Source organism: Bos indicus x Bos taurus, chromosome 5, assembly GCF_003369695.1.
Source record: "Bos indicus x Bos taurus breed Angus x Brahman F1 hybrid chromosome 5, Bos_hybrid_MaternalHap_v2.0, whole genome shotgun sequence".
Lineage (NCBI taxonomy): Eukaryota > Metazoa > Chordata > Mammalia > Artiodactyla > Bovidae > Bos > Bos indicus x Bos taurus.
The window spans coordinates 77,060,486-77,085,837 of record NC_040080.1 but is presented as its reverse complement, the minus strand read 5'-3'; the positions used below and the strand labels follow the sequence as shown (position 1 = coordinate 77,085,837).

The window sequence follows — 25,352 nt, the reverse complement described above, 5'->3', positions numbered from 1 at the left end:
CAGGATTCTGAACTACCAATCCTACTTCACAACTGTAATAAATAATACTAATTTTCATTCCTAGAAAAAACTTAAAAAAAAAAATTGAAATGGGATTAAATAAAAGGAGAGAGAGGTACTAACATTGGGAAAAAAAATTAGCTTCTCAAAGAACAAAGAATTTAATATCTGGAAGTCTTTAGGGAAAAACAGGAGAAGGCAATGGCACCCCACTCCAGTACTCTTGCCTGGAAAATCCCATGGACGGAGGAGCCTGGTAGGCTGCAGTCCATGGGGTCGCTAACAGTTGGACACGACTGAGCGACTTCACTTTCACTTTTCACTTTCATGCATTGGAGAAGGAAATGGCAACCCACTCCAGTGTTCTTGCCTGGAGAATCCCAGGGACGGGGGAGCCTGATGGGCTTCCATCTACGGGGTCGCACAGAGTTGGACACGACTGAAGTGACTTAGCAGCAGCAGCAGCAGGGAAAAACAAATGATCTTTCCTTCTATTAAAAAAATAAACTACTCTCAAAGTCCGACTAGCTCTAGAATACTGTGGCTTGATACTAATAAATAAATGTATAATGAATAGTTTAATAATCTGCTTAGGATGGATCCAAGAAAAGTGAAGATTTAGATACATTTTAAATTGATCATTTCTAAAATCGTCAACTTAAATTGATAAGGAAATAAATAAAAGCAATTCACTTCACAGTTTTAGTAAATGCAAAAGGCCTGATAAATGAGCAATAAAAGCCTTAATGAATTCTGAAAAGGCAGCACAGGAAACTCTGGATGGAAACGTGATTCAGCAGAAAACCAGAGACTTATATGAACATACCCACAATTATCTTGGAGAGTAGTTAAATATTCTGGAACAAGATTTTTTACAGGAGTTACAGGAATACTTTGTAAGAGGTGCCACCCCCACAAAACAGGGTAGCTCACATTTCACAGAAAGACAGAGAGGGCATCAAGGGGAGATGAAAACACATCACTCTTTCTAATCCAACACCTGTTACTGCAATCTGGTATCTGAAGCTGCCTTACTAGATGATGTTCCCATGTCTGGTATGTACACCATACCTTAAGATGTGCCCCTCCCCAAAACCTACAAATTCTGTAGAGTATTACCAAAAAGTCTACAAATGCTCCTATCAGTCTGACTTTGATCTAGGGAGGATATGTTGTGCATGCTTCAATTTGAAGTAAAATAGATTTTGTGGTTTTCCCAAAATCTCAGTCGCTTGTATCAATATGCCTCATACAGATTCAAACTTTAACCATCAATATATAAGCTTTAAAAGATAACTGTATCATCCTAAAATCAAAATTCTTCAATTACTCAAAAAGTGCTAACAATCACATATTAACTAAAGAACCAACTATAACTGGTATGCCTTACCAGCAATAAGATTTGAGAACTTACACAATATGGACTAAAATTAAAATAAGCATTATTTTATCCTTGAATACAACTGGAAGAACATATAACAGTAAGCCTGTTAAGTTCAGAATATAAAACAAATATGAAAGAAAATTTTCAAATTAAGGTGGATATCTTAAACCAATGTTAAACATGGGGTCAGAGGTAGGGAGCTCTAAAAAAGGGGAGAGGAAGGGAATTCAAGATATTGGACATATGGTCTGCTTTGCTGGGAGATATGGATGTCTCTAAGCCTCCTAGTAGATTTAAGAAACCCTGGAACCTGAGATAAACTGTTGAGGATTCTGTATTTCAAGACCCTGCTCTGAGATGCGAAATGCCAAATACCTGGTGCCCCAACCTTTTTAAACCTGACATACTTTCTTTGAAGAAATGTTAGCAATCACAGGCCAAATTAATTTTTCCTGGGTATAATTTTGCACATCTTAGTATGTGCAAAAGAATTTAGAAATCAAGTGAATAAAAATCACGTGGTATAGATATGAGGGAACTAAAGAAAAATTTTTGAAGGCTTTCTGAGAAGCAAAAGCCTAAAATAATAATAAAGTGTAGACCCAGGTCTATACTGCCACAGAACTATTTCTAAAAAGTATGCATTAAGAAAAAAAGCTGCATTGTTAGATCATGATTTAAGATACAAGAAAGACAAGTAGAAAATGTCAAGTGTTGGCATTTTACACACACACACACACACACACACACAATTTGGTGAACTTGCTCACTCAAGTGTTGGCTAAACTTTGTACTAAGTATTGTGCTGCTTCTATACTTATTTTTACTAACCTCAAACCTAGAGAGGGGTAGAAAAGTTTCAGTCTTCCTGTCTAGATTTCGAGGAAAAAGATGTTTCAAGTTTCTATTCCTGCAAATTTTAAAAATATATAGCTACCTGACTAAAACTTTGAAAAAGGGAAGGACAGCATGTCTACAGCTACCAGAAGGAAACTAAAATTTGCCTCCTTCTGATACCAAGCTAAACATGGCAAAATTTTAACTCTATGGATGTATGCTTTCCCTGACTTCTCTTAGCTTCTGTTCTGAAAATCAGTTTTTTCGGTCCTTCAATACTTTGTGGAGAATATGAAGTTTAAAACAATCTAACACCCTTCCTTTGCATTATAATATTTATGATTTATTCAGTTTAAGGTTGTCCCTCTTTCACATCCAATAAGAAAAAATTATTTCTTAGAACACATTAGGATTTTATTTAATAATTTATGAGGTAATTTTATGAAAAATAATTCTAAGAAGCATTGTATTTTTAAACTAACAAAATGACTCACTGGTAAAATGGCCCAACATCCACCCTTAAAATACTGATGACAGTACCATCTTTTCCCCCAGCCTTTCCCACCACATACTTACCTGTGCAACTTCTTTCAACATTTGCTACTCTGGGGATTGGAAAGCTCAGAGCAGGAGGCTGAAGTGAAGAAGGAAAGGTTGGAGGGTGAGCCATGACACCAGCCCCACACTAGGAGCTTCCCTGAGATACTACAGCAGGGTTGACACCATAGCTCTGAAGTTCAAACTCCAGCAAACGATAAGAAAGGAGTCCAACCAGAACATGATAAACGATGGGATTCTTCTGCTCTTTGAAAAATAAGGAAATCATGCTATAAAGATCTGAATGTCCAGTTTCAACATTATGACTCCCTGTTCACATCTTCATTATCCCCAACCCCAGATTCACCTCTCACACCGATTCAAAGTGCTCTTCAAAACAGAGGGTGGGAGGCGAAGTCCTACAAACTTGTACACAGAAAATGAGGATAGGGCTTACCTGGCCAGCATAAAAACGTCCAGAACAATATGTTAAAATACTCTGCCTACCTGCCCCTTGAATATATTCTTGCTCTCCTAAGCGTTTAATATTTAAGGCTCTCAAACACATTAATATTAACACCATCAACCAGGAAAAATTTTTAAATGACAGCGGGGCTACTTAGATGTATTTAAATTCCTAAAAGTAGACTAGTGACCTTTTTAAAATCCAGGGATAACTTTTGGTATAAGGATATTCCTTGGAGGAATTTCCTGGCAGGCCAGTGTTTAAGGAGTTTGACCTCCACTGCTGGGGCCCCAGTTCTATCTCTAGTTGTTGAACTAAGATTTTACAAGTTGTACAGAATGGCAAAAAAAAATTTCTGGGAGGAAACTAAGTTCTTAAAAGTGTTCCATTCTGATAAAAGCAAATAAGGACCCCCCTTAACTAATATAACTCTAATCAAATTAGATGATAAAAAATTAGACTTTTAGAGAAATAAATCTAAATATAGGACTTAAATGTGACTTTTATGAGAATAAGAATCCTCATTTTATAATATAGAAAGTAAACTATCAATTCAAAGGAAACTAGATTCTGATTATTATGACTAATAAAGCTAATAAAAGAAAATGTTCATTTCGGTTATTTAAAGATAACATCTATTTAGTAACATAAATATTACTGAAGGTGGCAAATACTATAAAACCGTAAACTAGGAGAAGGAAATGGCAACACACTCCAGTATTTTTGCCTACAAAACCCCATGGACAAAAGAACCTGGGGGGTAAAAACAAAACAAAACAAAACAAAAAAACACCAAAATTGTAAACTAAATTCACTGAAGATAAAGAATACCAAATTATTTTATACGAAGCAATTAAAAAGGAAAAGTATCCCTCTAGCAAGGGAACACAAGACCTTTAAAATACTTTTAAACAGCTTGCCATATAAATTAATTCAGTAAACACCTACTATGTGCTAAATATTTACATTTATACCCTTAAATACTTTATCCATTAGATGCTCAGAACAGAGAACATCATAAATCAAAGCGAGTAAAGAAGAAAAACACATTTATAGTGCTCCTGTACTACTCTGGCCTCCAGGCCTTAGTGAATTTACCCTTCATTACCTCTAATCTCCCACCATTCCTGCAACACTGCCCTGCTCCCCTTGATATTTCCTAAACTCAAAGGTCATACTTCTGACTTCAGGCTTTTGTATTTGTATACTTCAGGAAAGCTTTCTTCTTAGGTAGCTACATGGCTTCGGCTCACTTTACTTCGGATACTGAGCCATCCTAGTGAGGACTTCATTGTCTATTCTATTTTAGATTATACTATCCTTTGTCCTAATCCCTTGGCACCCTTTACCCCTTTTCCTATATGTGTCAACATATAACACACAATGCATTTTATCTATTTTGTTTAATGTCTTCCTATGCTCTAAAACATCAGCTCCCTGAGAACAGAATTTATTTTTGTCTCTTTGTTCACTTATGTCTCTGCAGAATCTGGAACGGTGCCTGGCAATGAATAGGCCCATAACATGCATGTGTCCTCCTCTTACTCCACACATGCTATTACCTGTGGTATGTGACAGGAACCCATCAATGCAGTGCTTACAGCACATGTGAAAGTTTTATGAGGACAACAATTATTTTAAAAAGTAATGGAATTATTCAAAAATTAATTTTTAGATTTCTGAAACATATGAATAAAACTGTTTTAGGCCTTTTCCCACTGAAATTGACAACCACTTCCAAAATACCTAATAGACACCTTCAGTGGTTAGAATGCCATACCATGAGAAGTAAATAAAAACTTCAGGATTTAAAATTACTTTTCTATTTCTTAAACTTTTTCTCAAGTTAGATTGTCTTCTTAAAAAAAGTTGCTTCACAAGTATTTCAGATTTATCAGTTTAATACGATGAGACAATACATGTTTCTTTCCTAGCAAAAAAAAAAAAAAATCCCCCTAGAAGAATTATACTACTCAGAGCCACTGGGTTGCACTGTAGTCCATGGGAATATATACTCCTTAAAGTTAGCTGAACCATTTACTGCTAGAACAGGGTAACACAGTGTGGGCCTGGTACAAATACGCACTAACATGTACTGAGTGTTTACTAAATGGTAAGCACGGCTCAAAGCACTTTATACATATTACCTCACTTAATCATAACAAAATCTCTGTAAGATGTACTTTTACTTCAAATTGAGGCACAGAAGGGTAGGGTCTACATACTCTCATCAGACTGAAAATATTTCTCTTTCACAGTTATTATGAATACCCAGTTCTTACAATTCCAATAAGATATGAAAGGCTTATTTTCCAGAAAAACCCAAGTGGATAGACTTCAAATTTTAGAAGCTGGCCAAAGTATAGGTAAGGGTGAGGCACTGGCTTGAAAATTGAGAGATGAAGTAAAGATCCACATTCTGAACTGTGGGATCCTCAGCTTTCTTTCCTTAACTTGCTTACAAACACCGTCAGATGTAAGCATCACCCCGTCCATTGCACCTTGATACTACCTGTGGAAAAACTGAATTGCTGCAGAGAAATAAATGTCACACACTAACAAAGTGAGGTCCGTCCCAATGAAAAGGCTAACTCAACTACATGTTAACACACTGTCCACAAACCCAGTAATCACTTTACTTTTTTAAAAATAATTTGAGTCACAAAAGAGCTGTTTAAAAATAGGACAGCATTCCCATATACCCCATTTTCCTCCAGTGGTAATATCTTCTTAGACAAGTATCAAAACTAAGAAATTAGCTATTAACTAACAACTTCACCAGTTTCCCACTAACTTCCTTTTTCTGTACCAGGGTAGACATTATATTTAGTTTTATGCTTCCTTAGTCTTCTGCAACCATGGACTTTACGTCAGTCTTTCACAACACTGATGTCTTCAGTCATACCAGTGTGGCTAACACTACAGAATGTCCTGCAACTTGGGTAGGTCTGATGTTTTGTCATGACTAGATTGACGTCAAACATTTTTAAAGACACATTACCACAAATGTGACATGTCCTCAAGTGCACCATATGTGATGGATATATTCCAATATATGCATGCATGTGATGATAAAATGTCTTATTACAAGTGATACTAACCTTGATCTTGGTTAAAATGTGTATCTGCCAGTTTTCTCCATTGTAACTCACTATTTCCCTTTTGAAAACAGTAAACATTCTGAAAAAAATACTTTTAGAGCATGCAAATATCTGTCCTTAATTTTTGGCTCACTAATTTAGAGCATTCATCCATGGATACTGCCTACAGCACCTTTTACTGTGATGGTTTAAGGATGATTTTCTATTTTCTTCATTTCTTTTACATTGTATTTGTTCATCAAAATGTTTCTGTAACTAGACAAATCATCTTTTAAAGATCTTATTCTCAAACATGAATACAAGTGTCAAAGATGTAACCTAACTGACCCAAAGTGATATAGACAGAAAGTGAAAAATAGTGTCTTAAAACCAAGAGTCTTTTAATCTATAACAATACATTCTTTCAGTTTCATTACACTACTCTTATCCCAGTAGAAAAGAGCACTTATAAATTCATATGCCCCAAGCGGTCTTTTTCACTTTCATCAAGAGGCTTTTGAGTTCCTCTTCACTTTCTGCCATAAGGGTGGTGTCATCTGCCTATCTGAGGTTATTGATATTTCTCCCAGCAATCTTGATTTCAGCTTGTGTTTCTTCCAGTCCAGCATTTCTCCTGATGTACTCTGCATATAAGTTAAATAAGCAGGGTGACAATATACGGCCTTGACGAACTCCTTTTCCTATTTGGAACCAGTCTGTTGTTCCATGTCCAGTTCTAACTGTTGCTTCCTGACCTGCATACAGATTTCTCAAGAGGCAGATCAGGTGGTCTGGTATTCCCATCTCTTGAAGAACTGTCCACCGTTTCTTGTGATCCACACAGGCAAAGGCTTTGGCATAGTCAATAAAGCAGAAATAGATGTTTTTCTGGAACTCTCTTGCTTTTTCCATGATCCAGCAGATGTTGGCAATTTGATCTCTGGTTCCTCTGCCTTTTCTAAAACCAGCTTGAACATCAGGAAGTTCACGGTTCACGTATTGCTGAAGCCTGGCTTGGAGAATTTTGAACATTACTAGCGTGTGAGATGAGTGCAATTGTGCGGTAGTTTGAGCATTCATTGGCATTGCCTTTCTTTGGGACTGGAATGAAAACTGACCTTTTCCAGTACTGTGGCCACAGCTGAGTTTTCCAAATTTGCTGGCATATTGAGTACAGCACTTTCACAGCATCATCTTTCAGGATTTGGAATAGCTCAACCGGAATTCCATCACCTCCACTAGCTTTGTTCGTAGTGATGCCTTCTAAGGCCCACTTGACTTCACATTCCAGGATGTCTGGCTCTAGGTCAGTGATCACACCATCGTGATTATATGGGTCGTGAAGCTCTTTTTTGTACAGTTCTTCTGTGTATTCTTGCCATCTTTTAATATCTTCTGCTTCTGTTAGCCTCTTGATAAAAGTGAAAGTGGAGAGTGAAAAAGTTGGCTTAAAGCTCAACATTCAGAAAACAAAGATCATGGCATCCAGTCCCACCACTTCATGGGTAATAGATGGGCAAACAGTGGAAACAGTGTCAGACTTTATTTTTCTGAGCTCCAAAATCACTGCAGATGGTGATTGCACCCATGAAATTCAAAGATGCTTACTCCTTGGAAGCAAAGTTATGACCAACCTAGATAGCATATTCAAAAGCATAGACATTACTTTGCCAACAAAGGTCCGTCTAGTCAAGGCTATGGGTTTTCCTGTGGTCATGTATGGATGTGAAAGTTGGACTGTGAAGAAGGCTGAGCGCCAAAGAACTGACACTTTTGAACTGTGGTGTTGGAGAAGACTCTTGAGAGTCCCTTGGACTGCAGGGAGATCCAACCAGTCCATTCTGAAGGAGATCAGCCCTGGGATTTCTTTGGAAGGAATGATGCTAAAGCTGAAACTCCAGTACTCTGGCCACCTCATGCGAAGAGTTGATTCATCGGAAAAGACCCTGATGCTGGGAGGGATTGGGGGCAGGAGGAGAAGGGGACGACAGAGGATGAGATGGCTGGATGGCATCACTGACTCAATGGACGTGAGTCTCAGTGAACTCCAGGAGTTGGTAATGGACAGGGAGGCTTGGCGTGCTGCGATTCATGGGGTCGCAAAGAGTCGGACACGACTGAGCGACTGATCTGATCTGAAGCAGTCTCTATCAGTACTTCCAGCCCTAAATAAGAAAGATCTTTTCTTTTTCCTAAGAAAAAAAAATCTTCCTATTTTCATTACTATACATCATTATACACATTTACTATAATACCTTTAGTCTACTGAGGCAGGTTAAACAATGAAGATATAATATTCTACGTGACAGAATAAGGAATTCTAATTAGTAAAATTATGACCTCAGTTAAGAAGATAAATGGTCATTATATTTACAAGTCTACTGTGATTCCCTGGTGGTTCAGTGGTAAAGAATTCGCCTGCCAATGCAGGAAATGCAAGAGACTTGAGTTTGACTCCTGGGTCAGGAAGATCTCCTGGAATAGAAAATGGCAACCACTCCAGTATTCTTGCCTGGAAAATTCCATGGACAGAAGAGCCTGACGGGCTATGGTCCATGGGATTGCAAACAGTTGAACAAGACTTTGAGACTAAGCACAACAACAATATTTACAAGTCTACTAGATTCCAGGGAATCTTAAGGGAGGGAACTGACAGGGAAATTTCAATTTTTAGATTTAGGTAAAATAGAATCGCAGCTCTGATGACTCCATATATGAATTGGAATTTACTGACTTGTACTGTTTGATGTTTCTTCACAAATGATGCTAAGTGCTGAGAACAAGTCTGATATTTCATTGGATTGCATTTCACATAGTGTCTTACACAATAAAAACTATTCAAGCCTTGACTGAACACTAACTTAAAAGCTTATTTTCTCAGTCTCAAGAATGATTTTTCATCCATCTTCTCAACCAAAATAAAAATTTGTTTAAAGATGAAACCTTTTAAGATTTAGTAAGACTTCTACTTCCAACCAAGATGGAGGAGTAGGGCTCCCCTTTTTCCCATGTCATCTGAAACAACTTTTAAAATGGATTTTAAAAAATGGGTAAAATACATTTATCAATGGTTTTCAGACATAGGACATAAAGCAGTATAAAACAAGAACCCCTAAGAGAAGAGAAAGAACTGATATGAGCCTTACAACTGCCCCTGCTTATTGAATGGGGGAGTTTCCAAGTTATAATACCAAGTTGCAATACAAGGAGAGGGAGTCGTGGTGAAGGCCAGAAATTTCTGTGAATTGAGAAAGTGTAGCTGAGAAGGCAGCTAGAGCACCAAGTAAGAGAGAGCTGCAAAGAGAAAGCATTAGAGAAATCTGGAAAGGGTTCCTCTTTGGTCATCTGTGCATATGCATGTATGCAGAGGATGGGAACAGAGACAGCACAAATAATCTCTAGGCTCACACAACTGTTCCCTAAGCCAAAATAGAAAAACACAGTTCGCAGGGCATCAGATAGAGTACTCCGAAGAATACAGTCTCAGTATGTGGGAACAATTAGCCTAGACTAAAAGCTACTGTGGTCCTTTGTAACAAAACTTACCATTAAAAGGGGGAGTGGGGGGGAGGGAAGAAAGGAAGAATGTCTCAAAGGGCTCAAAAAGCTTCTACGTAACTAAAAAAGCTCAAGAACACTAACAAATACAAAAAAATAAAAATGTATAGCACTGAACAGATTAAAAATTCTAAGAACTGGCATCCAAGCAGAACAGAAGTTTCCTGGCCAGGCAAAACAATAATAAAATACATAATGGGGAACCAACAAGAGAACAGACCCAGAAATGGTACAGGTGACAGAATTAACAATGACATTATAGAGCTGTTATGGTTTGTATGTAAAGGGAAGAATAACTGGCATGATGAAGAAAAGACTGGTGAACTTTTAAAAACACAGATATAAAAAAACCATCCTAAATACATGGAAAAAAAAATATTTTAAAAACTGAACAGAGCAACAGTAAGCTGTGGGGCTTCATGTGATTTAATATATGTATAATTGGAGTCCCCAAGGTTGAATAGGTACAGAGTAAATATTCACAAAAATAGTAGAATAAAAATCTCAACTGATTCACTTTGCTATACATTGAAACTAACACAACACTGAAAGTCAATTATGCTCCATTAAAAATTCTTAATAAAAATCCCAAATTTGATTCAAGAGTAAATATTCACAAAAATAGTAGAATAAAAATCTCAACTGATTCACTTTGCTGTACACTTGAAACTAACACAACACTGAAAGTTAATTATACTCCATTAAAAATTCTTAATAAAAATCCCAAATTTGATTCAAAGACTAATAAATTCACAAATTTAAAAGGCTCAATGAATCTCAAGCATGAGACATGAAAACTATACCAAGATATATCATAGATAAATGTGCAAAACCAAGGCAAAGGAACCAGAGATTAAATTGCCAACATCCGCTGGATCATCAAAAAAGTGAGAGAGTTCCAGAAAAACATCTATTTCTGCTCTATTGACTATGCCAAAGCCTTTGACTGTGTGGATCATAATCAACTGTGGAAAATTCTGAAAGAGATGTGAATACCAGACCACCTGACCTGTCTCTTGAGAAGCTTGTATGCAGGTCAGGAAGCAACAGATAGAACTGGACATGGAACAACAGACTGGTTCCAAATAGGAAAAGGAGTACGTCAAGGCTGTATATTGTCACCCTGCTTATTTAACTTCTATGCAGAGTACATCATAAGAAACGCTGGGCTGGAAGAAGCACAAGCTGGAATCAAGATTGCCGGGAGAAATATCAATAACCTAAGATATGGAGATGACACCACCCTTATGGCAGAAAGTGAAGAGGAACTCAAAAGCCTCTTGATGAAAGTGAAAGAGGAGAGTGAAAAAGTTGGCTTAAAGCTCAACATTCAGAAAACTAAGATCATGGCATCTGGTCCCATCACTTCATGGCAAATGAAACCGTGTCAGACTTTATTTTTTTTGGCTCCATATCACTGCAGATGGTGACTGCAGCTATGAAACGAAAAGACGCTTACTCCTTGGAAGGAAAGTTATAACCAACCTAGACAGCATATTCAAAAGCAGAGACATTACTTTGCCAACAAAGGTCCGTCTAGTCAAGGCTATGGGTTTTCAGTGGTCATGTATGGGTGTGAGAGTTGGACATAGGATGACATGGCTGGATGGCATCACCGATTTGATGGACATTAGTCTGGGTAAACTCCAGGAGTTGGTGATGGACAGGGAGGCCTGGCATGCTGCGATTCATGGGGTTGCAGAATAGTAACACACGACTGAGAGACTGATGAGCAACTGAACTGAACTGAATAACCAAAAAAATGTTAATAGTAGCCAGAGAAAAAGTTACAGTATTCAAAGAGGGCCAAAGATAAAACAGCAGGTCTTTTGCATAAATGGTCTAAATTAGAAAACAGTGGAGCAAAATCTTCAAAGCATTTAAACAAAAATCTGTCAACTTTGAATTCCAGATCCAGCAATAACTTTATCAAAAATACAAGTGAAATAAAAACTTTTTCAGATAAACGAAACCTAAATGAATTCATCACCATCAGAAATGTATCACAGTCTATCCATCGGGATAGACTGACTTTTTTAGGTCAAAGTCTATCCCAATGGAGCTTTTTCTATAGATTAACATTGCTGGAAAATCCTCATGGTATAAATATGTGTTTTGTTTTACTGTTTGTAGGAAAGAATTATATGACGAGATGCTACTAAAAGTATGAAAGATCTAATAGTCAAATTTTCTTATCTTAAGATACTGGAATATCCCAAAGGTCTACCCTATGATAGGATGTGATTAGGGTGAATATGACTTGCATTAATACTTAGAGGGCATGTGAAATTAAGAACCAGGTAGATCCATTAATTCTGACCCTAAAAGTTGCCCTAACGTAAACTGCTTCAGAGTCCCCTGAACAGCAAGGAGATCAAATCAGTCAATCCTAAAGGAAATCAATCCTGAATATTCGCTGGAAGGACTGAAGCTGAAGCTCCAATACTTTGGCCACTTGATGCAAAGAGCTGGCTCACTGGAAAAGACCCTGATTCTGAGAAAGACTGAGGGCAGGAGGAGATGGGGGCAACAGAGGATGAGATGGTTGGATGGTCATCACTGACTCAATGGACATAAGTGTGAGCAAACTGTAGGAGACAGTGAAGGACAGGAAAGCCTGGCATGTTCATGGGGTCACAAACAGGACACAAGCAGGACACAACTTAGCCACCGAACAATAACAAACTGTTTGAAGAAACTGGATCCTAAAGATTATAGGTAGGGAATTTTTGAAGTCATCAGTATGTTAATATTCAAGTGGAGATCAAAGAAGGTCAACTGAAAGAACTGTGAACTGACATGACAACTGTGGGTTAGGTGAGCGTTCTTTTAAAACTTTCAAGGAACTAAGGTAAGGTGAAAGGCAGTAGAAGGAATCACAACGTGCAAAATTCTTAAAAGCAAAAATTTAATGACTTTAATTTTGCCTGTGTTACACGTAACTTAAAAAGCTTTAAAATTTTTTAAAGTCCTTCAATTAGAAGGAAAATGGTAATATTATAAAGAAGTGAAGGAAGGAAAAAGAAAAGAAAGGGAGTGAGGAAGGAGGCAAGCAAGGGAAGAAACTGGAAGGAAAAGCAGAGGGAAGTTAAAAAAAGAAGAGAAGCAACGGAAAGAGAAAGAATACGATGAAAATGGATCACCAAACATTTTCAATTATTGTAATAATAAAAAGCAGAAGTAACGCTAACCCCTCCCCACCAAATTACAGTAAACAATGAGAATATGTCACAGAAATTGAAACAACTGTTTCTCTTAAGGAGTGAAATTCCCACTGAGACCTAGAGAATGGTAAAGAAATATGGTTCTAGCAGTCTAGCAGACTATAAAAAAAAAAAAAAATGCACCACTCATAACCAACTAAAAATGCTCCACAAAATACTCAGCCAACAACAAACATTAATTAAGCAGATACTAAGCATTATTCCCAATATTGCCAGGAGAAATATTAATAACCTCAGATACGCAGATGACACCACAAAGCCTCTTGATGAAAGTGAAAGTGGAGAGTGAAAAAGTTGGCTTAAAGCTCAACATTCAGAAAACTAAGATCATGGCATCTGGTCCCATCACTTCATGGGAAATAGATGGGGAAACAGTGGAAACAGTGTCAGACTTTATTTTTTGGGGCTCCAAAGTTACTGCAGATGGTGACTGCACCCATGAAATTAAAAGATGCTTACTCCTTGGAAGCAAAGTTATGACCAACCTAGATAGCATATTCAAAAGCAGAGACATTACTTTGCCAACAAAGGTCCGTCTAGTCAAGGCTATGGTTTTTCCTGTGGTCATGTATGGATGTGAGAGTTGGACTGTGAAGAAGGCTGAGCACCGAAGAATTGATGCTTCTGAACTGTGGTGTTGGAGAAGACTCTTGAGAGTCCCTTGGACTGCAAGGAGATCTAACCAGTCCATTCTAAAGGAAATAAGTCCTGGGTGTTCTTTGGAAGGAATGATGCTAAAACTGAAACTCCAGTACTTTGGCTACCTCATGTGAAGAGTTGACTCACTGGAAAAGACTCTGATGCTGGGAGGAATTGGAGGCAGGAGGAAAAGGGGACGACAGAGGATGAGATGGCTGGATGGCATCACTGACTCAATGGATGTGAGTTTGAGTGAACTCTGGGAGTTGGTGATGGACATGGAGGCCTGGTGTGCTGCAATTCACAGGGTCGCAAAGAGTCGGACACGACTGAGCGACTCAACTGAACTGAACTGAACTGAAGCATTATTCTCAGGTAGGGATACAGTGTGAAGAAAATATTAGTAAAATCTAAAACAGAGATTACATTCTGATTTTTAAATGAACTTTGAACGTGGAAGATGGGGAAGAGGGAAATTCAGCACCCCAAAACGAAATGTTTACATTTCCAAACAGAAATTTGCTCAAGGTAGAAAGCTATTAAAGACATCTCATAAAGCAGGTAACTTAAAACCCCTTAGTGAAGAATGCATCAAAAATTCTTGATGGCCCTAACTAAATTTGATGCTGGCAGAAGCAGGTAAAGCAATCTCTTCTGAGAATCTATAGCCAAAGCAGCCCAAATTCACATTACCTGTATGGACTACAACTTCAAATCAACATTTTATTTTGAATTGGGCCTGGATTTGGTAGTACCTTAGGCACTGGCAGAAGCATAGGCAAATCCCCTTGGGAAAAATGTCTTTTCACCCATTCCTCAAAGAAATACCACAGATTTTTAAGAAACATAAAATGGTAACTAACTTACACACAAATACAAAGAATCAAGGTACCATAAGTGAGAACCAGCAGAAACAAGAAACATTAGAGTGATCTGCATCAACTTTCAACTGCTGGAGTCAAAATCTAAACAAAAAAATAAATAATGTTAAAAATGTGAATAATGATAAATATGCAGGCACAAAAGATATGGACAAGATTAACAAAGCTGGTCTCATGGAAACAAAGCAATATACCTGCCACCTGGTCAATATGCATTTTGTTCAAGTATATAAATAATTGATATCATACTGACCACATTCTCTAGCTACAGTGGAATACATGAGAAATCAGCAATAGGAAGATAATAAGAAAAATCTCGTACGTTTGGAAAATTAAAAACACTTAAAATTAAAGAACAGTAAAACAAGCCCTAAAAGAATAAAAAGAAATAACTTAGTAAAGAGCATAAACTGATGAATATAAAACAAAAATAAATTTAAAAAACAGGTAAATGAAGCTAGAAGTTGATTACAAAGTGACAAATCCCTAGCAAGGGTGACAAATTAAGAGGAAAAGGCACACAATAAAAAAATCTTAAGGATAAAAAAGGTGTTAAAGAGAAAAAATATAAATAAGAAAGTAGCATTATGAGTAATTTCTTAATCCTAATAAAGCGTATCTACAAAAAAAAAATCCTGCACCAAATATCTTATTTACTGACAACTTAAAGCTTGTAGGACAAGTAAAACAAGAGAAAAGAGTTCTACTATTTACACTTCTATTCAATATTGTATCAGAAATACAAGTGAGTTCTGAAAAGATATCTAAGTCATAAAAAATATAAAGTACCAAAATTGTAACCTACAGATGATATATTTATTTACACAAAAGCCACTCAAAGAACCTACAGATAAATTATAAGAATAAAATTTCAGTAACATTAACTAATGGATACAATAATCAAGTTTAAAAGTCAAATGTATGTCAATATAACAGTGACATCTATAAAACATAATTTAAAAAATATAATTTACCAAAAAAAAACAACAAAAAGTACAACAAAAAGTACTTATGTATAACCCTGACTAAAGATTTATAAGTCCATTGCTTAAAAAAATCTTTTGAAGTAAAAATTTACTGAGAGAAAATATAGAAGACCTCAGTGTATGAATTCAGAGAGGAAGAATATCATAAATGTGTCAATTTTTCCCCAAATAAAAATGAAGGTAATAAAATTCCACTTGTAAACACAATACTTTTCTTTTCAATTCTAAATCTGTCATTGAACAAAGGCCAAGAAAGTTAAGACAATAATCAAAACCAAAGTGGAGAGACAGACATGAACATCTGATGCAAAGCTATAGTAAAAGAAAATGGGCTACTGGTGCAGGCAGAGACAAACACATCAAAGGAACCAAACAAAGACATAAGAAACAGATCCATGAATATAATCAAACTGATTTATAGCAAAGTAATGCTGATTAGGAGGAAGGGAGAACAAGATCAATACATGATGTTAATACAACTGATTATCTTTATGCTAACAAAAGGAATTTGTCTCCTCACACCATATAAAAAAAATAAATCAATCTCAGAAGAATATGGAAGACAAAACTAAAAATTTTTTAAAAGATATGACAATATCTTCATTTACTTAATTTCAATAAGGAAATATGTCTCCAGCACAATCTCAATAAATTTGAAAATTTTTAAATTTGACATTATTAAACGTCAGATCAATATAAACACTGTTGATGGGACTCAAAGTTGGTATAAGGACATCTAAACATATTCCCAGAAGATTGATTGTGAATCTAATTTTCATAAAATTTAAGACTATGACATGGTTCAGAAAACTTCTCTAACTTCATAAAGCTCCTTCTATTTTTATGCAGTCTGTAAAAGTACAATGGCATGTCTTGTAAGGTTTTCTTTTATCTCCCTCTCCCACTCTGTTCCCCTCTCCCACTTTTATCTCCTTTTCTTTCCTCTGTCTCTGTTGCCCCTATGCTCCTCAATTTTGGTTCCACTCCCAGAAACTTCTCAATGGGTCCTACAAGTGAGCATTAGCGGGTAAGTCTTGAGAGCTCAGAGCTGGGCGACTCAATCACTGCAGGCCTCAGCATAGGTCCTTTCCACTGATCCAGCCAGGCAGGCAAAAACTCCCCAATTTCAAAAGGCCTCATTACACTTTCAAACGGGTTGTTCACCACTTTGAGGTGCTTCTATGCTCAGGTCCAGACACCCCAATGCTTCTCTCTACTTAAATTTAAGTCTTTTGTTAATCTTTCATCTGCTTGTATCTTGAGGTTCATGGAAATACTTCATCTCTAGCTTTTGTTACAAATGTTTTCATGGGTTTTTATTTTCTATCTAGTTGTTCTATTTTTACGTGGAAATTCAGAAAGATAAAAAGCAAAAAACTAAGTTTCACCCTCAGTGCAATCACTCCAGACCTAAGTAAGGTCTGAGACTATATTTTATTTATTTATCTTTTATTTTAATTGGAGGCTAATTACTTTACAGTATTGTGGTGGGTTTTGCCATACATTCACATGAATCAGCCATGGGTGTACATGTGTTCCCCATCCTGACTCTCCCTCCCCATTCCATCCCTCAGGGTCATCCCAGTGCACCAGCCCTGAGCACCCTGTTTCATGCATCGAACTTGGACTGGCAATCTATTTCACGTATGATAATATACATGTTTCAATGATATTCTATCAGATCATCTCACCCTCACATTCTCCCACAGAGTCCAACAATCTGTTCTTCACATCTGTGTCTCTTTTACTATCTCACATATAGGGTCATCGTTACCACCTTTCTAAATTCCATATATATGCGTTAATATATTGTATTGGTGTTTTTCTTTCTGACTTACTTCACTCTGTATAATAGGCTCCAGTTTCATCCACTTCATTAGAACTGATTCAAATGCATTCTTTTTAATAGCTGAGTAATATTCCATTGTGTATATGTACCACAGCCTTCTTATCCATTCATCTGTCAGTGGACATCTAGGTTGCTTACATGTCCTGGCTATTATAAACAGTGCTGTGATAAACACTGGGGTACATGTGTCTCTTTCAATTCTGGTTTCCTCGGTGTGTATGCTCAGCAGTGGGATTGCTGGGTCATATGGCAGTTCTATTTCCACTTTTTTAAGGAATCTCCACACTGTTCTCCATAGCAGCTATACTACTTTGCATTCCCACCAACAGTGTAAGAGGGTTCTCTTTCTCCACACCCTCTCCAGCATTTATTGCTTGTAGACTTTTGGATAGCAGCCATTGACCAGCGTGAGATGGTACCTCATTGTGGTTTTGATTTGCATTTCTCTGATAATGAGTGATGTTGAGCATCTTTTCATGTGTCTGTTAGCCATCTGTATGTCTTCTTTGGAGAAATGTCTGTTTAGTTCTTTGGCCCATTTTTTGATTGGGTCATTTATTTTTCAGGAATTGAGCTGCAGGAGTTACTTGTATATTTTTGAGATTAATTCTTTGTCAATTGCTTCATTTGCTATTATTTTCTCCCATTCTGAAGGCTGTCTTTCACCTTGCTTATAGTTTCCTTCATTGTGCAAAAGCTTTTAAGTTTAATTAGGTCCCATTTGTTTATTTTTGCTTTTATTTCCATTACTCTGAGAGATGGGTCATAGAGAATCCTGCTATAATTTATGTCAGAGAGTGGTTTGCTTATGTTTTCCTCTAGGAGTTCTATGGTTTCTGGTCTTACATTTAGATCTTTAATCCATTTTGAGTTTATTTTTGTGTATGGTGTTAGAAAGTGTTCTAGTTTCAGTCTTTTACAAATGGTTGACAAGTTTTCCCAGCACCACCTGTTAAATAGATTGTCTTTTCTCTATTGTATATTCTTGCCTCCTTTGTCAAAGATAAGGTGTCCATGGGTGTGTGGATTTATCTCTGGGCTTTCTATTGTGTTCCACTGATCTATGTTTCTGTCTTTGTGCCAGTACCATACTGTCTTGATGACTGTTGTTTTGTAGTATAGCGTGAAGTCAGGCAGGTTGATTCCTCCAGTTCCACTCTTCTTTCTCAAGATTGCTTTGGCTATTCGAGGTTTTTTGTAATTCCATACAAACTGTGGAATTGTTTGTTCTAATTCTCTGAAAAAAACCGTTGGTAGCTTGATAGGGATTGCATTGAATCTATAGATTGCTTTGGGCAGTATACTCATTTTCACTACATTGATTCTTCCGATCCATGAACATGGTATATTTCTCCATCTATTTGTGTCATCTTTGATTTCTTTCACCAGTGTTTTATAGTTTTCTATATATAGGTCTTTTGTTTCTTTAGGTAGGTCTACTCCTAAGTACTTTATTCTTTTCGTTGCAATGGTGAATGGAATTGTTTCCTTAATTTCTCTGTTTTCTCATTGTTAGTGTATAGGAATGCAAAGGATTTCTGTGTGTTAATTTTATATCCTGGAACTTTACTGTATTCACTGATTAGCTCCAGTAATTTTCTGATGGAGTCTTCAGGGCTTTCTATGTACAGGATCATGTCATCTGCAAACAGTGGGAGTTTTACTTCTTCTTTTCCAATCTGGATTCCTTTTATTTATGTTTTTGCTCTGATTGCTGTGGCCAAAACTTCCAAAACTATGTTGAACAGCAGTAGTGAGAGTGGGCATCCTTGTCTTGTTCCTGACTTTAGGGGAAATGCTTTAAGTTTTTCAACATTGAGGATAATGTTTGCTGTGGGTTTATCATATATGGCTTTTATTATGTTGAGGTGTGTTTCTTCTATGCCTGCTTTCTGGAGGGTTTTTGTCATAAATGGATGTTGAATTTTGTCAAAGGCTTTCTCTGCATCTATTGAGACAATCATGTGGTTTTTATCTTTTAATTTGTTAATGTGGTGTATCACATTGACTGATTTGCGAATATTGAAGAATCTTTGCATCCCTGGGATAAAGCCCACTTGGTCATGATATATGATCTTTTTAACATGTTGGATTCTGTCTGCTAGAATTTTGTTAAGGATTTTTGCATCTATGTTCATCAGTGATATTGGCCTGTAGTTTTTTTGTGGCATCTTTGTCTGGTTTTGGTGTTAGGATGATGGTGGCATCATAGAATGAGATTGGAAGTTTACCTTCCTCTGCAATTTTCTGGAAGAGTTTGAGTAGGATAGGTGTTAGCTCTTCTCTAAATTGTTGGTAGAATTCAGCTGTGAAGCCGTCTGGTCCTGGGCTTTTGTTTGTTGGAAGATTTTTGATTATGGTTTCAATTTCTGTGCTTGTGATGGGTCTATTAAGATTTTCTATTTCTTCATGGTTCAGTTTTGGAAAGTTATACTTTTCTAAGAATTTGTCCATTTATTCCAAGTTATCCATTTTATTGGCATATAATTGCTGACAGTAGTCTCTTATGACCCTTTGTATTTCTGTGTTGTCTGTTGTGATTTCTCCATTTTCATTTCTAATTTTGTTGATTTGATTTTTCTCCCTTTGTTTCTTAACGAGTCTGGCTAATGGTATGTCTATTTTATTTATCTTCTTGAAGAACCAGCTTTTAGCTTTGTTGATTTTTGCTATGGTCTCTTGTTTCTTTTGCATTTATTTCTGCCCTAATTTTTGTGATTTCTTTCCTTCCACTCACCCTGGGGTTCTTCATTTCTTCCTTTTCTAGGTGCTTTAGGTGTAGAGTTAGGTTATTTATTTGATTTCTCTCCTGTTTCTTGATATAGGCTTGTATTGCTATGAACCTTCCCCTTAGCACTGTTTTTTCTGAATCCCATAGGTTTGGGGTTGTTGTGTTTTCATTTTCATTCATTTCGATGCATATTTTTATTTCTTTTTTGATTTCTTCTGTGACTTGTTGGTTATTCAGAAGTGTGTTGTTTAGCCTCCATATGTTTGTATTTTTAATACTTTTTTTTCCTGCAGCTGATATACTGCATTGTGATCAGAAAAGATGCTTGAGATTATTTCAATTTTTTTGAATTTACCAAGGTTTGATTTATGGCCCAAGATGTGATCTATCCTGGTAGAAGGTTCCGTGTGCGCTTGAGAAAAAGGTGAAATTCACTGTTTTAGGGTGAAATGTCCCAAAGATATCAATTAGGTCTAACTGGTCCATTGTATCATTTAAAGTTTGTGTTTCCTTGCTAATTTTCTGTTTAGTTGATCTATCCATAGGGGTAAGTGGGGTATTAAAGTCTCCCACTATTATTGTGTTGCTGTTAATTTCCCCTTTCATATTTGTTAGCATTTGCCTTACACATTGTGGTGCTCCTATGTTGGGTACATATATAATTGTTATATCTTCTTCTTGGATTGATCCTTTGATCATTATGTAGTGTCCTTCTTTGTCTCTTTTCAGGGCTTTTATTTCAAAGTCTATTTTATCTGATATGAGTATTGCTACTTTTGCTTTCTTTTGGTCTCCGTTTGTATGAAATATCTTTTTCCAGCCCTTCACTTTCAATCTGTATGTGTCCCTAGGTTTGAGGTGGGTCTCTTGTAGACAGCATATATAGGGGTCTTGTTTTTGTATCCATTCAGCCAGTCTTTGTCTTTTGGTTGGGGCATTCAACCCATTTACATTTAAGGTAATTACTGATAAGTATGATCCCATTACCATTTACTTTGTTGTTTTGGGTTTGAGTTTATACACCCTTTCTGTGTTTCCTGTCTAGAGAAGATCCTTTAGCATTTGTTGGAGAGCTGGTTTGGTGGTGCTGAATTCTCTCAGCTTTTGCTTGTCTGTAAAGCTTTTGATTTCTCCTTCATATTTGAATGAGATCCTTGTTGGGTACAGTAATCTGGGTTGTAGGTTTTTCTCTCATCATTCTAAGTATGCCCTGCCATTTCTTTCTGGCCTGAAGAATTTCTACTGAAAGATCAACTGTTATCCTTATGGGGATCCCCTTGTGGGTTATTTGTTGTTTTTCCCTTCCTGCTTTTAATATTTGTTCTTTGTGTTTGATCTTCATTAATTTGATTAATATGCATCTTGGGGTGTTTTGCCTTGGGTTTATCCTGTTTGGGACTCTCTGGGATTCTTGGACTTGGGTGGCTATTTCCTTCCCTACTTTAGGGAAGTTTTCAACTATTATCTCCTAAAGTATTTTCTCATGGCCTTCCTTTTTGTCCTCTTCTTCTGGGACACCTACGATTCGAATGTTGGGGTGTTTAACATTGTCCCAGAGGTCTCTGAGGTTGTCCTCATTTCTTTTAATTTTTTTCTTTTTCCTCTCTGCTTCATTTATTTCCACCATTCTATCTTGCACCCCAGTTATCCTATCTTCTGCATCAGTTATTCTACTGTTGGTTCCCTCCAGAGTGCCTTTGATCTCAGTTACTGCATTATTCATTATTGATTGACTCTTTTTTATTTCTTCTAGGTCCTTGTTAAAAGTTTCTTGCATCTTCTCAATCCTTGCTGAGACTGTATTTTAAAAAGTAACTTTGCACCAATGTTTTCTTAGGTTAGTCTCCCAAAGCAAAATGAGACCTAATCAAGCTTGTAAGCTTTTACACACCAAAGGAAACCCTAAAATAAACAAAACAAAAAGACAACCTAGAGGCTGGGAGAAAATATTTGCAAATGATGCAACTGACAAGGGCTTAATTTCCAAAATATTCAAACAGCTCATACAATTCAACAACAAAACAATCCAATCAAAAAATGAGCAAAAGAACTAGACAGACATTTCTCCAAAGAAGACATACAGATGGGCAACAAGCACAGGAAAGGATGCTCAACATCACTAATTATTACAATAAGGTACTGTCTCACTCCAGTCAGAATGGCAATCATTAGAAAGCCTACAAATAAATGATAGGGATTCCCTGGTGGTTCAGTGGTAAAGAATCTGCCTGACAATGCAGGAGACATAGGTTCAATCCTTGATTTGGAAAGATCCCACATGTGGCGGAACAACTAAGCCCATGAGCCACAACTATTGAGCCGACATGTTGCAACTACTGAAGCCTATGGGCCCTAGAACCTGTGCTCCACAACAAGAGAAGCCACCACAGTGAGAAGCCCACAACTGCAACTAGAGAGTAGCCCCCGTTCACCGCAGCCTAGCATAAGACCTAAGAAAAACCGTGCAGCAGCAAAGACCTAGCACACCCATAAATGAATAAAATTATATATATATGCATGTGTGTATATATGTATTTATATACATGTAAGAGTCTGCAAACTCTAAAAACAAAAATAATAAATACTGAATAGAATGCAGAGAAAAGGGAACCAACCCTCTCACACTGTTGGTGAAAATATAAATTGGTATACTCATATGGAAAACACTATAGAGGTTCCTCAAAAAACCAAAACTAGAGTTGCCATATGATCCAGGAATCCTACTCCTGGGCATATACCCAGACAAAACTGCAATTCAAAAAGATACACGCACCCCCATGTTCACAGTAGCACTATTTACAATGGCCAAGACATGGAAACATCTGTCCATCAACAGATAAATGGATAAAGATGGGGTACATATACATAAAGGAAAACTAATCAGCCATAAAAAAAAAAGGATGAAATAACACCATTTGCAGCAACACAGATACAACTAGAGATTATCATACTAAATAAATCAGAAAGAGCAAGACAAACACTACAAGGTATTACCTATACGTGGAATCTAAAGTATGACACAAATGAACCTATCCATGAAACAGAATCACAGTACAGAGAACAGCTGGTGGTTGCCAAGGGGAGGGGGTTAGGCGAGGGATGGAAAGGGAGGTTGGAATTGGTAGATGTAAGCTTTTATATACAGAATGGATAAAGATTAAGATCCTACTGTATAGCACAGAGAACTATATTCAATATCCTATGATAAACCATAATTAAAAAGAATATTTTAAAAAAGAATGTATATATGTATAGCTGAATCACTTTGTTGTTCAGCAATAATTAACACAACATTGTAAATCAACTGTATTTATACTTCAGTTTTAAAAAGGTAACTGCTTCTATATTTTCTCTGATTGACAGAAATATCTACATTAATGTTTTACTTTGCTATTTAATCATGAATACATTCCAAATTCATGATTGGGGCAAATCACTTCAACATAAAATGTATTTCTGAAAGAGAACACAATTATTTCATATGCAAAAACCGAGAACTAAGTTCCCAAAGAAGCACCACATTGAACACATGGGGATGCTGCCAGGTATTTTAAATCTTCTTGGGAAACAAGGCAGTATCTGTCAGATACCATATGAACTATGTAAGTGTTTAGATCTAGTTATTTAATTGAACGAAACTTTTAACATTTCTGTTGGCCGAGGGGCACTGTGAAAAAATTACTAAGATACCATGGGTGCCATAAAACCACATATCTTAATGAAACTTGCCTTTTGGAAAGCAAATTTCACCTCATTTGATGATTTCATAAGATGAGTAAAAGAGTATCAGAATACACACATTCAAAGAAAGAGCAACACTGTTATTATCATGTAATAAGCCAACCAATGAGGAACCTGGGAATTCATTGGATGTCTTTGGTTGGCCAGAGGAAGAAAAAGACCCATAAATGATAAATGAATGTCAAAAATGTATTTTAAACCAATATTTAGGTTGTGGAGTCAAAATAACTTTTGTAGCTATTAATATGATCATGAAATGAACAGAAGCACTGCATTTTAAATGCAACTTCGAAAGCAATCTCATTTTAGCAGGAATTATATAACTGCAAATTAAGAGAACTTAATAGTCATGCAATTTGAGGTTTTTTACTCCCCGTCCTTCATCTGTAGCTACAGCCCTTCGTCTCCAAGATTTTCAAGAGCAATGAACTGTGAACCAGTTCACTGGCTTCAGGTATTTTATTTATTTTTGAATGAATTCCTTCCTCAGCTCACTCTTGCTCACCTCAATCCAATGCCAAAGAGCAACAATGACTGAAACCTTCATCCTTCTGCTCTATGCACTATATCTGACAATTCTTCGCTAAGTATATTCATTTTTCAAAAATTCTTTTTTAAGTGTTCTTTATATTATGTATCTGTAGCATTAATATATCAGATTCTAAAATGCTTTGATGCTAGTGCTGTTTTCAATCATATAAGAAGTTATCAAGAAAAGGTTATAAGCTACTAGATGGCTCTAAGACACCATCCATTGTAAGATGCATCCTGATAGCAGAAAGACAAAAATTTCCAATACTGTGTTATAACTTACAATAAAGAAATGGAGTACACCACTGCTTACTTACATTTTCACTGCAGTAAATAAAAAAAAAAAATTAATTTGTATTCAGTATCGTACAGTACTCTTGTATACTGAATGGAAGCTCACCTACTAGATGCATTTGTATGTGCACCATCAACTGTTAAATGATTAGGTAACTTGTGTTTTAAATGCTTTCCTTAAGCAGAATTGTCAGATATCTGAAATGCTGATCTGAACTGTCAGATACGTGTTGAGTGTTTTCTATTATAATATCTGGGAACTTGTTTATGGTTTGATGTGGGCTGGAAATTTTTTTTTTTCTATTAAAAATAACAGAATATAGGGTACCACTTCTTAAAAAACGGACACACACTAAAGATGCACCTGTATACTGAATAGGTATGTAACAAAAATATAAAAACTAGTAAGTACTTACTGGGAAGGAGGCAAGTTGAAGGGTGGGGCATGGAAATATCTATATTAGGTACAATATGCAAACTGCTGAAATATGTATATTTGTTAAAAACGATAACAAATCATATTTGTACCTATAGAATTACTAGAAAAAACAGACACACTAAATTGTTAACAGTAAAATTACAAACTTTTACGTTCTATAGCTCTGTAATTATAA

At 36.5% G+C, this 25,352-nt stretch overlaps 1 protein-coding gene across 6 annotated transcripts in view; it reads right to left on the bottom strand.

The window, feature by feature from the left end:
- The window catches only part of CNOT2 (CCR4-NOT transcription complex subunit 2), a 132,081-nt gene that overhangs the window by 54,964 nt on the left and 51,765 nt on the right, over positions 1 to 25,352 (bottom strand). Inside the window, exon 3 of one of the 6 annotated variants that reach the window (XM_027542545.1) lies at positions 2,798 to 2,855. The exons of the other annotated variants lie outside the window; for them this stretch is intronic. Within the exon in view, the coding sequence (XP_027398346.1) occupies positions 2,798 to 2,818 (21 nt within the window). The 5' untranslated portion in view covers positions 2,819 to 2,855. The remainder of the gene's footprint in view (positions 1 to 2,797; positions 2,856 to 25,352) is intronic. 6 annotated transcript variants of the gene reach the window in all.